At 37.9% G+C, this 13,298-nt stretch overlaps 1 protein-coding gene across 1 annotated transcript in view; it reads right to left on the bottom strand.

The window, feature by feature from the left end:
* LOC127185466 (transmembrane 9 superfamily member 2-like) overlaps positions 1–13,298 on the bottom strand; it is a 47,151-nt gene that overhangs the window by 6,851 nt on the left and 27,002 nt on the right. Inside the window, 5 exon segments of the mRNA XM_051141919.1 lie at positions 2,300–2,471; positions 7,972–8,068; positions 11,077–11,114; positions 11,116–11,226; positions 12,880–13,039. Of these exon segments, the coding sequence (XP_050997876.1) occupies positions 2,300–2,471; positions 7,972–8,068; positions 11,077–11,114; positions 11,116–11,226; positions 12,880–13,039 (578 nt within the window).

Genomic DNA, 13,298 nt, shown 5'->3' with positions numbered 1-13,298 from the left:
CTTAATTTTTGATATATCAAAACATAGTGTTAGTATTCATCTAACCCTTGCATACAAGGCCATATCAAAATGTCTACATAATTTCCTTCACTTCATCAAGTAGGCCCTGATCATTTTACATCTTTACAAAAAATAAAAAACATAGTAAAAAAGATATTTAGGGAGAAAGTAAGACATCATCGTCATATAACATTACTGTGAACTGCATTAACTTTTCTATGTTATCGTCAAGTACTGTTACTCCCTTCCTGTGATAATTTGTAAATTATCGCAGATCTGTAGGTATAAGAAAACACAGTGTATACATATGTATATATATTGTTCAATATTATATATGGTTTCAGGCATTCCCTTAAGGTCTTAGACTAGTATCACCTGAATATGGGGAAACTACTGTGTACTACATAAAGAGATAACCCAGTTACTCATGGCTTGGGATCGGGTGGCCCACAACAAAATATAAGAGGAATTCAGACTCCATCTCTGAGATATTGGTAGGGATCAATCTCACAAGCAGTAATAAGAGAAAAATGCATCTGCTAAGGAAACGAGACATAAATGGGTTTATACTGTATGCGTGTACATACTTCTATAATGAAAATTAAGACAAATTGATCTCTGCTCTTGAAAGTCATGGTAGACTTCTACAGGTTACACTTGCAGAAAGTGCATGGAAATAGGCCCAGCTGCGGCTTCAGGGCTGTTGGTCAGTTATTGTTGATCTGTGTGGGTGCTAATTGCAAAGGTGTTTTGTTTCCCTTTGGGATAACATGCCAAACTGTAATACTTAATGATTCATATGCATAATGCCTTTTTCTTGTCCTGCTGGAAACTAAAACCAGAGTTGATCTTGAACATGCTAGTCAAGTGCTCTGCCACTGAGCTACATGCCTTCGCTCTATTTTCATAGTTCAGGGGTGGGGGAGTAAAAAATTAACATAAATGAGTTAGAATATAAAGATGAAAAGTACACTGTCTTCCATTGTAACTAGAACTGCTGATAGCTAAGTGATGATAGATGCCCTGTAGAGCCTTTATTATGGAGATGATTCTAGCAGTATATCAAAAGTAATCCAATTTTAGGTATATTTTTAAAAGATCTATAAAGATATCTAGTCTCTTAGATAATGTTTATCTTTTTCTGAGGCATTGTTCGTGTGTTTGTGTGTGTGTGTGTGTGTGTGTGTGTGTGTGTGTGTACCTATGTGCGCAGTGTACACAACCATGTGTGTTGTGATGGAATAAATAAGAATGGCCAGATAGGCACATATACAAAATGCTTAGTCAGCAGGGAGTGGAACTCTTTGACAGAATTAGAAGAATTAGGATGTGTGTCTTTGCTGGAGGAAGGGTGGCCTTGTTGGAAGAAGTATGTCACAAGGGGGTAGGCTTTGAGATTTCAAAAGCTCATGCCAAGCCCAGTGTGTGTGTGTGTGTGTGTGTGTGTGTGTGTGTGTGTGTGTGTGTGTCACTCTCTGCCTGCTGCCTGTAGATCAGGAAGTAATGGTCTCAGATACCTCTCCAGCACCATACATGCTACCATGCTCCCTTACCCATGGTGATAATGGACTAAGATCTGTACTCAGGTTCTCAACGCTTTGGACACTGACCTACGTTCCCAGCTCTCATTTTTTATTATATATTTGGTAAAGCTGAATGCTAATTCTGAGAAAATAAAGTTTTCTAATCTGGCTTATAGAAATGATGTGATCTGAGCTACTACAACCCAAACAATAGTGAGGCAAGCTAAAGCCTTCACTTCTTTGTGTTCAGAAGGTCTAATGCCTCTGTAACTGCACCTATCTTCAAATAGACCTTTCAATAAAACATTTCACTTTTTTACCTGACTCAAGCACTAAGCATGAAAATGTTTCTACTATGTTTCACTGATACATTAAGCATCAATTTACTAATCCTTACAAGTATACACATCTTGTCTTTGACATATAATTGCTTATATGACAAAATAATTAATTTTAATAATTCAAAAGTTACTTAAATATATTCATTTTTATACCTGAAGCCTATCCAAAGTAGATTACATTTAACCCATTCTGTGGTTTGGAACACATCTCTGCTAATTATAAGGATCCACAGGGGAAAATCCCACAGTTAAGTACATAGGGTACATGCAGTTTCTCAGCCTTCACAATCTTTGATGCCAAAGCATATGAATGAGCGTGGTGACTATTTTCCTTATTCCTTCCTCTAATAGTTAGTTGACATGTATTAGATTGCATATGTCTCTGAGGCTCTTTAGAGAATCTAAAATACACTACAGAACTCTGCTGGCACTTACCTGTGAAAAGGAATAAAACTAGCGCTAGGACCAATTTACACCCGAAGTACATAATTGTACTGCCAATGCTGGTGACTTGAAGTTTGGTAAAGAAGTAATGAAGTGCATATATAAAAATATAAACAGATATAAAACTGCTGGTCAAAAAGGTTCTCCACCACCAGCCACAATCCTGTAAAAATAGAAATATACACTGTTTAGGTGAATCTTAACCATAAATGGACTAGCAATTATTGTGGTATCACAAAAGATTATTAACAGTAAGAAAATGTGGTGGCTAAAGACATGGTTCAGTGGTGAAGAGCACTAGCTACACTTCCAGAGGACCCAGGTTTGATTCCCAGTACCAATGTGGTGGCTCCCAACTCTATCTAACTCCAGTTCCAGAGAATCTGATGTCCTTTTCTGACCTCTGCAGACACTGTATACACATGGTGGATAAAAATACATGCAGGCACAACATGCATACACATAAATAATAAAATTAAAAGTTCTAAAATTTTAAATAAAAGTTGAAGTTTCATAAACAAAACACATAATTCTGTCCTGTTTGAAATGTTCTAATTACAGTGAACTGTTCCAGGGATATCACATGTGACCTCTTAGGCAGCTCACGAATGCTGTTTCAAGACTGCCTAAGCACTAGAAGGCATTCAACTCAGCTTTCTTTTTTAATATACATATTTTATTAATTTATTCATATTATATCTCAGTTGTTATCCCATCCCTTGTATCCTCTCTCCCTCCCATTTTCCCCTTACTCCCCTCCCCTATGACTGTGACTGAGGGGGACCTCCTCCCCCTGTATATGCTCATAGGGTATCAAGTCTTTTCTTGGTAACCTGCTATCCTTCCTCTGAGTGCCACCAGGCCTCCCCATCCAGGGGACGTGGTCAAATATGGGGCACCAGAGTTCGTGTGAAAGTCAGACCCCACTCTCCACTCAACTGTGGAGAATGTCCTGTCCATTGGCTAGATCTGGGTAGGGATTGCAGAGGGTCCTACAAGAACAACTCAGCTTTCTTTATTGACATAAGATATGTTGTACCTATTTGGGGGTCTCTGTAGTAACCATCATCTACTGCAAAAACTAAATCTCTGTGACCAAAGCTGACAGCAGCCCTGACGTGCAGTAATAAACAAAAATATTCAGGAGGAAATATAATATAATCATGCCCATTAAGGAAAACAATAGAATGGCTTCCCCTCTAGGGCCTATAATCTAGCCAAATAGGATGTTGGCTAAGTTTATGATAGCAGGTATGAATTTTCTCCTATCCAGGGTGAATCAAATCCAATAAAAAGTAATTGGTTACCCCAGTAACTGACTTGCCACTACTTCACAAATGGGCATATGCCCCACTTGGCTATTTGGTATTGTAATATGAAGGGCCTATAGCTGAGTAAAAGTGTTGATGATAATTTTCCTTCAGCAGTCTCTATATCCTCTTTCTGTACTATGAGAACCAGACAGCAGGGAAGGAGGTTCCAGATCAGTTTCAGCTTGATTTATCTATGTCCAACGACCAAATCATATGGTGTTTTCAGTGGGCAACCAACAGTAGTAGTGAGATCCTATATTGTTTAGCGATAAGTGGGACATATATATAACCACTTCTGAATCTCAGGTGGCATAGAGAATAGGGTGTAGAAAAAAATAATAGCCAGAGGAAGGAATGGGGTATTGATGGATGCTTTCTACTGCACATGACATAGTCATTGCACTCTTGAACTCTTATAAATTATGATCATCTCTTATTAACTCTGATTAAATTATAATTATCAGCACTAGGTATGTACAAGACTGGGACTATTAACAACATTCTATCTCAGAAGGAAAGGAATGACAAGGCTCCACCTTCACCGAGTATATGCTAGGAAAGGGAGAAGTATTTTCTTCAGTACTATAGTCACTGGTTATTTACCCATGTTCCTATAAATAACCTCTCACCCATGCCCCTGTAAGAAATCCTAACTAAACTCTATGGGTTACCAAAAAAGAAAAGGGAACTAGTTGGGAAGAGTAAGGATATCAGCAGGAGATGTGGGGTACACAAAAGAAAGAATTATGACACATATATGACCAAAGTATCATCATCATCATCATCATCACTATTATGTTGTTGTTGTTGTTGTTGTTATTTGGTTTTTGGTCTTTCAAGATAGGGTTTCTCTGTGTAACCATGGATGTCCTGGACTCACTCTGTAGACCAAGCTGGCCTCTAACTCACAGCAATCTACCTGCCTCTGCCTCCCTGAGTGCTGAGATTGCAGGCATGTGCCACCGTGCCCGGCTCAAATACATTCTATAGATGTAGAAAAAGCTCATGATTGGGCAGGTATGATGGTGAGACTTTATTGGTGTAGTTTCTGACAATACTAGGATACACAGCCTCAGAGCAAACTCCCTGATCCTCTTGCTCTTACAATCTTTCCATCCCCTCCTTCACCGTGCTCCCTAAGATAGATACAGGAGTGTTTTGTAGACGTAAACTATTAGGACTGAGACCCTCAATTCTGCGTTTTGATTGGTGAGGTTTGCTGTAGTGGTTTCCATCTGTTGCAAAGAGAAGTTTCATAAACATGTCAAAATGGATGGGAGAAAGAAGCTCACGAGGCCTCAGCCCTGCACAAAGGCAACTAAGATACACTAAGAATGAGAAAGACAGTCTTCCCTAGGGAAACGTGCACCGATTGGTTATTTAGTACCAAATGGTTAGGCCAGAAAACACACCTACAAGTAACATTACACATACGGAGCAGGTTATATTTGGGAATACATATATGTATATGCATATACATACATACTTGCAAAAACAATTTAAAAAAAGAAGCCACACATTTGAAAGAGAAAAAGAAGGGGTATATGAGAAGGTATTCATGGAAGAAAGAGAAGGGAGAAATGTTCTAATTATATTATAATCTAAAAAAAATTAGAAATGTAGGAGAAAATCGTGATGAAACCCATAGTTTAAAAATGTGCTGTGTCTAGTGATGCCTTAGGCCAGATATAAGAAAAAGTACTATAGAAATCTCTGGAGCTCATGGACTATGCAACTAAGGAAAACGATATAGAGTTAGAGTGAGGCCAAAATGTGTCCAAACCCAAAAATCTCAAACTTGAGACTTGTAGGAGTAAGGATCACTCCATCCCTGTTTTGTCTGCATCATGCTCCACTGACCCCGGTGCAAGTAGTCTTGCAACTTGCACCCTCATAGCCCAGCAGCTCGAGTTCCTTTCCAGCCAAATGAAGCATTGCCATGACTTCAGACCCAGCCAATGATGCACACTCACCTGAAAAGCCCTACCCATGTCTCCATGGTTTCTATAGCTCTTATTCCCCCCAATAAAGAAAGCTGTATTGCTGGAGTAGCTGTGTTGCTGAAAGGCCTATAACAATGAAAGAGCTGTATTGGAGAAGACTTTCTTACTTTGGGCATTCACCTCTGGACTGGGATCCTGCAAATCCACCTGTGCATCTAAGCTTCATTCCTTCTGGCCCAGCACGTGCACAGATCGGGGCCTAGACATCCTGAAGGGAAAAAGCAGACCCCAAATGTTCTTGTTGTGTGCTGGAGCATCTTCTGGGTATATTCCAAGGAGTGGAATAGCTGGGTCTTGAGGAAGCCCTATTCCCAGTTTTCTGAGATAGCACCAGATAGCTTTCCAAAGTGGCTGTACTAGTCTGCATTCCCACCAGCAATGAAGGAGTGTTCCTCTCTCTCCACATCCTTGCCAGCATGTGGTGTCAGTTGAATTTTTTATCTTAGCCATTCTGATGGGTGTAAGATGGAATCTCAGTGTTGTTTTGATTTGCATTTCCCTGATGACTAAGGAGGTTGAGCATTTCTTTAAGTGTTTCTCAGCCATTTGACATTCCTCTGTTGAGAATTCTCTGTTTAGTTCCAAGCCCAATTTCTCAATTGGGTTATTGGATTTGGTGGTGTTTAATTTCTTGAGTTTTTAAAAATATATTTTGGATATTAGACTTTTGCCAGATGTAGGGTTGGTGAAGATCTTTTCCCAGTCTATAGGCTGTTGCTTTGTTCTGTTGACAGTGTCTCCTGCCTTACAGAAGCTTCTCAGCCTCATGAAGTCCCATTTATTAATTGTTGACCTTAAGGCCTGGGCTGTTGGTGTTCTGTTCAGGAAGTTGTCTCCTGTGCCAATGTGTTCCAGATACTCTATGAGCATATACAGGGGCAGGAGGGCCCCTTCAGTCACAATCATAGTGGAGGGGAGTAAGGGAAAAATGGGAGGGAGGGAGGAATGGGAGGATACAAGGGATGGGATAACAATATATTAATAAAATATATTAGAAAAAAGCAGACCCCAAGCTCCAGACTGAAAAAAAATTTTAAGATGGACATTGTAGCTAAATTCAGGAACCATTAGGGAAATGACTGAGGTCAATATGCAGAGTAGACTTGCCATGTCCCAAGGATTACTTCCTTTTCCCTTGCTCACTGTGATATGTATCTTTTCTCTGTAATAAATTCTATCCACATGTATACTGATATTTGGTATCATAAGTTCTTCTGGTTAATTATTGATGTTAAAGATTCCCTAAACATTTTCTTTTTAAAAAAATATTTTATTAATTTACTCATATTACATCTCAATTGTTATCCCATCCCTTGTATCCTCCCATTCCTCCCTCCCTCCTATTTTCCCCTTACTCCCCTCCCCTATGACTGTGACAGAGGGGGACCTCCTCCCCCTGTATGTGCTCATAGGGTATCAAGTCTAAGAATAAAAATATACCCACAATATGCTGGTTTCTTTAGGCTCATTAATTATTACACATTCTCTTTATGAAAAAAAATGCACCACAGAATTTTTCACTAGCTAAATAGAAAACATATGTAATTATATACTTTATACCTACAGCTCAAGAGCAAAATACTGCAAAACAAGTAAATAAAAATATTATCTTAACCCTTCATTGTCACATTTAGATGATCACTTTTAACTCAAATAAGAAGACAATTTGTAAGGTTTAACCTAATCTCAACCCTAACCCTAATGCTAGCTCTAAAACAATGTGGGGCTAGAGAGATGGCCCAGTTAAAAGGAAACACACACATAAATTAAAATAAAATAAATCATTTTTGAAGGGAGACTGAATAAATACAACAGGGGACTACACTACCAGTCATTCAAGTGACATCAGGGGGAAAACTGAAAATGCAATCAAAAGAAGCATTTATGGTAATATAGGGAAGAAGAGAAAGAGACCTGTAACAGCAATCTCAACTCCACAAAATACAATCCTGGTTGAAGCCACAAAAAAAGCTTTAATTACTTTGTTTAAAAAAAAAACACTATAGTAAGTATTTTATATGTCTAAACCTAAATCAGTCACCCACTGCCATATTTTTACACTCAAGTCAACACCCCCACTGTCATTTTTCAATGTTAACTGAATAACAAGCAAAAATTATCTTAACCCCTCAAAGAGAAATTGCTTTCTTTTAAAATCTTGCATCAAAGTGGCACTCAGTAGCTCGATCAAAGTCAAAATATATCATTAGGAAAACATAATACAAAACTTCTTCCAAGTAGTAAGTCATGAAGTTAATATTTATTTCAATACCATTTGGAGTACACACTCTAATTCTAATAATGTATGTTTAGAATACTTAAGTAAAATTAATATCTATGTGTTTACCTCAGCACATAGCCGAAAATAGCACAGCAGAACTGTAACTTCTGAACAGGAAATAATAAAAATTAGAAAGACTAAGAGAAGGACGGCAAACAGGTAGGTACATATGAGACACAAGATTTAAAGCTCTTAACATTATATAGCGAAAGATTACTTCAAATCCATAAAGACTATCACAAATTTCTCTGCTTTTCCTCCTGATCTCCGCCTCCCCAATGCCCACTCTCTCTGAGATAGGGTTTCTACATAACTCTGGCTGTCCTCAAACTGAAACTCACTCTGTAGACCAGACTGGCCTTGAACTCACAGAGACCCACCTGCCTCTGCCTCTCTAGTGCTGGGATTAAAGGTGTGCACCAACCACGCCTGGCCGGCCTCCATCCAACCATGTAGTGCTGAAAGTACTGTCTTACTCAGTTACTAGTTACTTACATACTTTCAAATGTGAACCCTATCTTCTCTAGATGTAACAAGTGTAGCCACCGACCCATGCTTCTTTCTCTGTTTACATAAAACTAAGTTCTCTCTTGGGACTCATCAATATCTCTACAAGCACTTAAAAATATATTTTCTTTTTAGAAATAAAAGGTTGTAAATGCCATAAACACCACTAAGTACATTATATACCAGAATATGACAAAATCAAATATGGTTTTGCCTTTGAAGTTCTAAAATCATTTGTCTTCTCCAACTACGTCTTAATAGTATGACACACATAGTTCTATTAATTAATCTTTCAAACATGCACCTTTTAAACTATGTACGTGGGTTGTATTTAGGTCAAACTAAAAAAAAAATTAAGTGACTACCTTTATTATTACAAAGCTGAGCTGATTACACTAGGAAGAATGGCACACATTTTCTTGAAGCCAAGCATCATGGTCCAAGCCTGAAATCTTAGCTACTCAAAAAGCTAAGACAGAAGGATCACAAATTCAAGACCAGTTTATGTAACTTAGTAAGACTGTTTCAAAAGTAAAAAGTAATAAGAGGGCAGGAGATAAAACTCGGTGATGGAGAACCTGCCTTGAACACATAAGGCCCTAGTTCCAGTCTCCAGTACAATTAAGTCAATTAATTGACTATGATTAATTATTAAAGCTATCTGAGAATTCAGAGAAAGCTGTAAATTAGTAAATACTCCAATTTAAGTATAATATTAAATATATATTTGTATGTGAGGATAAGTAGCAGTTTTAGTGAGAAATGTTCTATACACATGTACAAGTTGTACACACTCCATTTTCAGTGTAGAAAATACTGATTCTCGTTTTGACAACTTTTTTTTCACAGAGTCCTTTTTTTCCTGAAATTGAACCTAGGGCCTTAGGAATATTAAGTAGGTACTCTCCCACGGAGCTATATAATCAATCTGACAGTCTCAGATTTTATTGTTTGCCTTTCAAGCTACGTTGTCAAAATATTAGTTTAAAAAATAAGTCCTTAGTGAATATGATGACTGAATCTAATTTTTGAGGCTCTTCCCGCCTTAGCCTCAAGAGCTGGTGGAATGATGGGTGTTGTGGTTTTTCTTCTTTCCAGTGCTGGGCATAGAACCCAGGGCCTTGTGCACCCTATGCAAGCACTCTCCATCTAAGCTATGGCCTCAGCTCCAGGTATCATGCTTTTAAGCCGAAAGCACAATGACTTATTTTATAAACACATATAACCATCACATTATTATAATTCTTTGTTTTTTTTTAAATTTACTTGCTTTTAGTGCATTGCTGCTTTGCCTGCATGTATGTCTGTGTGAGGGTGTCAGAGCCCTTAGAATTAGAGTTTACAGACAGCTATGAGCTTCCATGTGGGTTCTGGGGATTGAAACTGAGTCCTTTGGAAAAGCGACCAGTGCTCTTAACCATTAAGCATCTCTCCAGCTTTTTATTATAGTTCTTAAAGCACAACAGATGAAAAGGCGTGAATAAAAAGGGATATGAAACAGGCATTCTGACTCCAGAACTAATGGCTGACAGAAAGAAAACAGCTCAGGACACATGGAAATTCACTGTCAACAGAGCCAATAGTTTTCACATTCATTTTAGCAGAGGAACTCTAAATAAAAACTCCCTTGGAAGGCCAATGTGCAAACATAAAAATCAGAGCTCCCCCTTTGCTTATTTTGGTCCCTCCCACCTAAGGGTCTCCATGCTCCGTACACACCGCAAGGTGCAGTTAAAGAGCCGCTTCTTTAAGTCATATAAAATGGCTTTGCCAAGAGGTTACTTTTTAATTTTTTAATTGATTTTTTGGGTGTCTATGTGTGTTCAGACATGCAAGCACTGTACATATATGGAGGTCACAGGATAATTTGTGGGAGTCACTTCACTCCTTCCACGGTGTGAGTGTCACGGGTCAAACTCAGGTGCTCAGGCTTGGCTGTAATACCCTCACGCACTGAGCCATCTCACTGGTCTCTGATTATTTAATTAGATTAGATGTCTGTATAAGTGTACCCTGTGTGTGAGAGTGTGTGTGTGTGCATGTCCACAGAGGACGTGTGTCATAGCTACTGGAGCTGCAGTTACAGGAAGTTGAGTCACCTGTCATGGGTACTGGAAACTAAATTTGAGTCCTCTGAGAGAATAGCAAGCAGTCTTAACTGCTGAGCCATCATTGCAGTGCCCCCCTCAACCAGTTATTAATTGTTTAAGTACGTGTTTATAGAGATTCCCATTAGAGTCATGTTGAAAAGTTGCAAAATAAATCTGTTCCCTAGCAAATTACCCTAGGTAAAACTGCTGTTTCCTGAATAAGTACAGGCAGATGGAGTATTAGGCCAGAAGTTAACCTTTCTGAAATACAGATGGAGTTAATCAACACAACTGAAACTTTGAGATCTAGGGATGTAATTCAGTGGCAAGGTTCTTAAATTGGCATGAAGGAAGCCCTATGCTCAACCCCACCGACACAAAATTTCTAGTCTTCATAAAATATGTATATTGCTATATTGTAAAGCCATTCTACTGTGCTGTAGAACATTAGAACTTACTCTTAATTTAATCATATTTTGGTATCCATTATCCATTTTCCTTTGAACATTACACATGAGCACTGAACTACTATACTATTACCCTATAAAAGAGATTACTGAGATCTGACACTCACCAGCTATGATTTAGAATGTAAGAAACTTGCAGAAAAAAAACATCCAAAAGGTAAAAGACTACCAAGTATAACTGTAGTAGTTCGTTTTGTAAAGAATATCCTTTTGGGACTCACAGGAGAACTCTCTTGTTTGTGAACTGGTAAGTCCAACTGTTTAAAAATACATGTAACAACAATAAAAGTGAATGAAACAAATAAATTCACACAGTTATAATCACAATACAATACAGAACCTTGAATTTAAACAAAACCTGAGTGTCATGTGGGCTAAAACTAGATCACCACTGTGCAATAAACATATAATGTAAGCAGGAATGCAACCCATTGTTCATATACATAATTTTTAAGGCTTTTAGTAGTTACATAAATGTATAATAGGTAACAGGTAAAATAATTTGAAGGGCATATTTTACTTAATATAACAAATAATTATCATTTGAAGTGAGGTTTGGTGATTTACACACAGGCATGTGCCACTAAACCCCATTTTTGCTAGGAATTGAACGCAGGCCTTTCTTCATGGTAACCAAGCATGCTATCAACTGTTCTACATCTGCAGTCCCAGACATTTACCTTTCCAAATACATTTCAAAAGAGATATTTGACAAAGTTTTCCTCTGACTATTCTAATATGAATTAGACATGTTTAAAAAGTCTGTCCAAATTTACTTAAGAATTTATCTTTTAGATAAATTTATCAGTGAATTCCTCAACAGTATCCATTTTTTCTTGTTTTCTATAGAATTTCATTTCCCATTTCATCATTTTTTTTTAACTTTCCCCCTTTCAATGTCAATCTAGTTTCGTACAGCCCTCTTGCAAAGAGTGCTCAGGTAGTTTTTGTTTTTGTTTTTTGTTTGTTTGTTTGTTTGTTTTTAGGCATTCTGTCCCTTTTTTTTCTATATATAAAATTAAGCTAACTTAAAATCTGTAACTGAAGATCCCATTTTTTGATTGTTTCTTTGCTCTCTTCTCCCACTATACAAACATTTACTTTCCAAGGTAGTTGATATCAATTTTCTTATAATATGCCCTTTGAATTTTGTTCATCAGAGATAAAAAGGAATGTAAAGTACTTATAATGTGAGAAGTATTTTAAACAATATTGTGGGACAAGTGAGCCGTGGGCTGAGGGGAACCAGCCTGGAGCAGGAGTGAGGTCAAGGTGTGTCCAAACACCAAAACTCTCATCTTGAGACTGGTAAAAGTAATGATTGCTCCCTCTCTGTCCTGTTTCTGAATGACCTGGTGCACACAGTCTTTCGACCCCTCATCTCTGCCACCTCTGTAGTCTGATGGCCAGGTTTAGGTTAAAACTTCCTAATTCCTTATAAGGACATGTCCAGCTGGAATTCCTCTCCAGGCAAATGAAGCATTTCCAGCACCTCAGCTCCAACCAATGATGTATACTCACCCTGAAAACCCCTACCCAATTCCTCAATGTTTATATACCCCTTATTCCCTCAAATAAAGAAGAGCGGTTTCACTGAAAACTGTCTTGGAGAAGCACACCCTATCCCACCCCCATGCTGCCACCTCTGAATCCACCCACCAACCCAGTTAAGCGTCACTTCTTCCTGCTCCTGTGTGCAACAGGGTCTAGATACCTCGAGGCCAGAAGCAGATGCTGGACCAACAGCATCTTTTATCATGCTGTGTTTTACTTACTTATTTTTATATCTTCAATTCAAAATATGCTTATAATATTGTGTTAGTGGTATTTCTGTATTTTTATATAGAATATATACAATAAGATATTTCAAGCATTACTCAAAAGTCAAAAGCAGTATTCTGAAAATTTACCTCTTCCTTTTTCCCAAAGTACATTCCCAAAAATGTTAGTGGTGCTGCAACTCCAAAGCACAATGCAATGAAACTTGCCAATGTACCAAAGGAGACAGCAGCTGAGGAACCTTCCATCCAAAGAATTAGATTCATAGTAAAGATATCAGCGAAGACAATTCTGAGAAAAGGGGGTAGAGAACATCATTATACAACATACTTCCAGGAAAATGTCGTAAACATACTTAATGCAAATATCAGAATGGCTTTTGATGGGAATAGTTAATTATAAGGTTATTCCCTAAAAAAAAAATTACATCACAGTATACAAGTCGGTCCCGAGGCTTAAACATGCTGTCACGTAACATCAATTTGTTCTAGGATATGATTTCCAAATCCTCTCATCTTTGCACCTTTAAAATCTAGCAGAAATTAAATAA

The sequence above is a fragment of the Acomys russatus genome, chromosome X, assembly GCF_903995435.1.
Source record: "Acomys russatus chromosome X, mAcoRus1.1, whole genome shotgun sequence".
NCBI lineage: Eukaryota > Metazoa > Chordata > Mammalia > Rodentia > Muridae > Acomys > Acomys russatus.
This window is presented reverse-complemented; position numbering and strand designations above follow the sequence as displayed.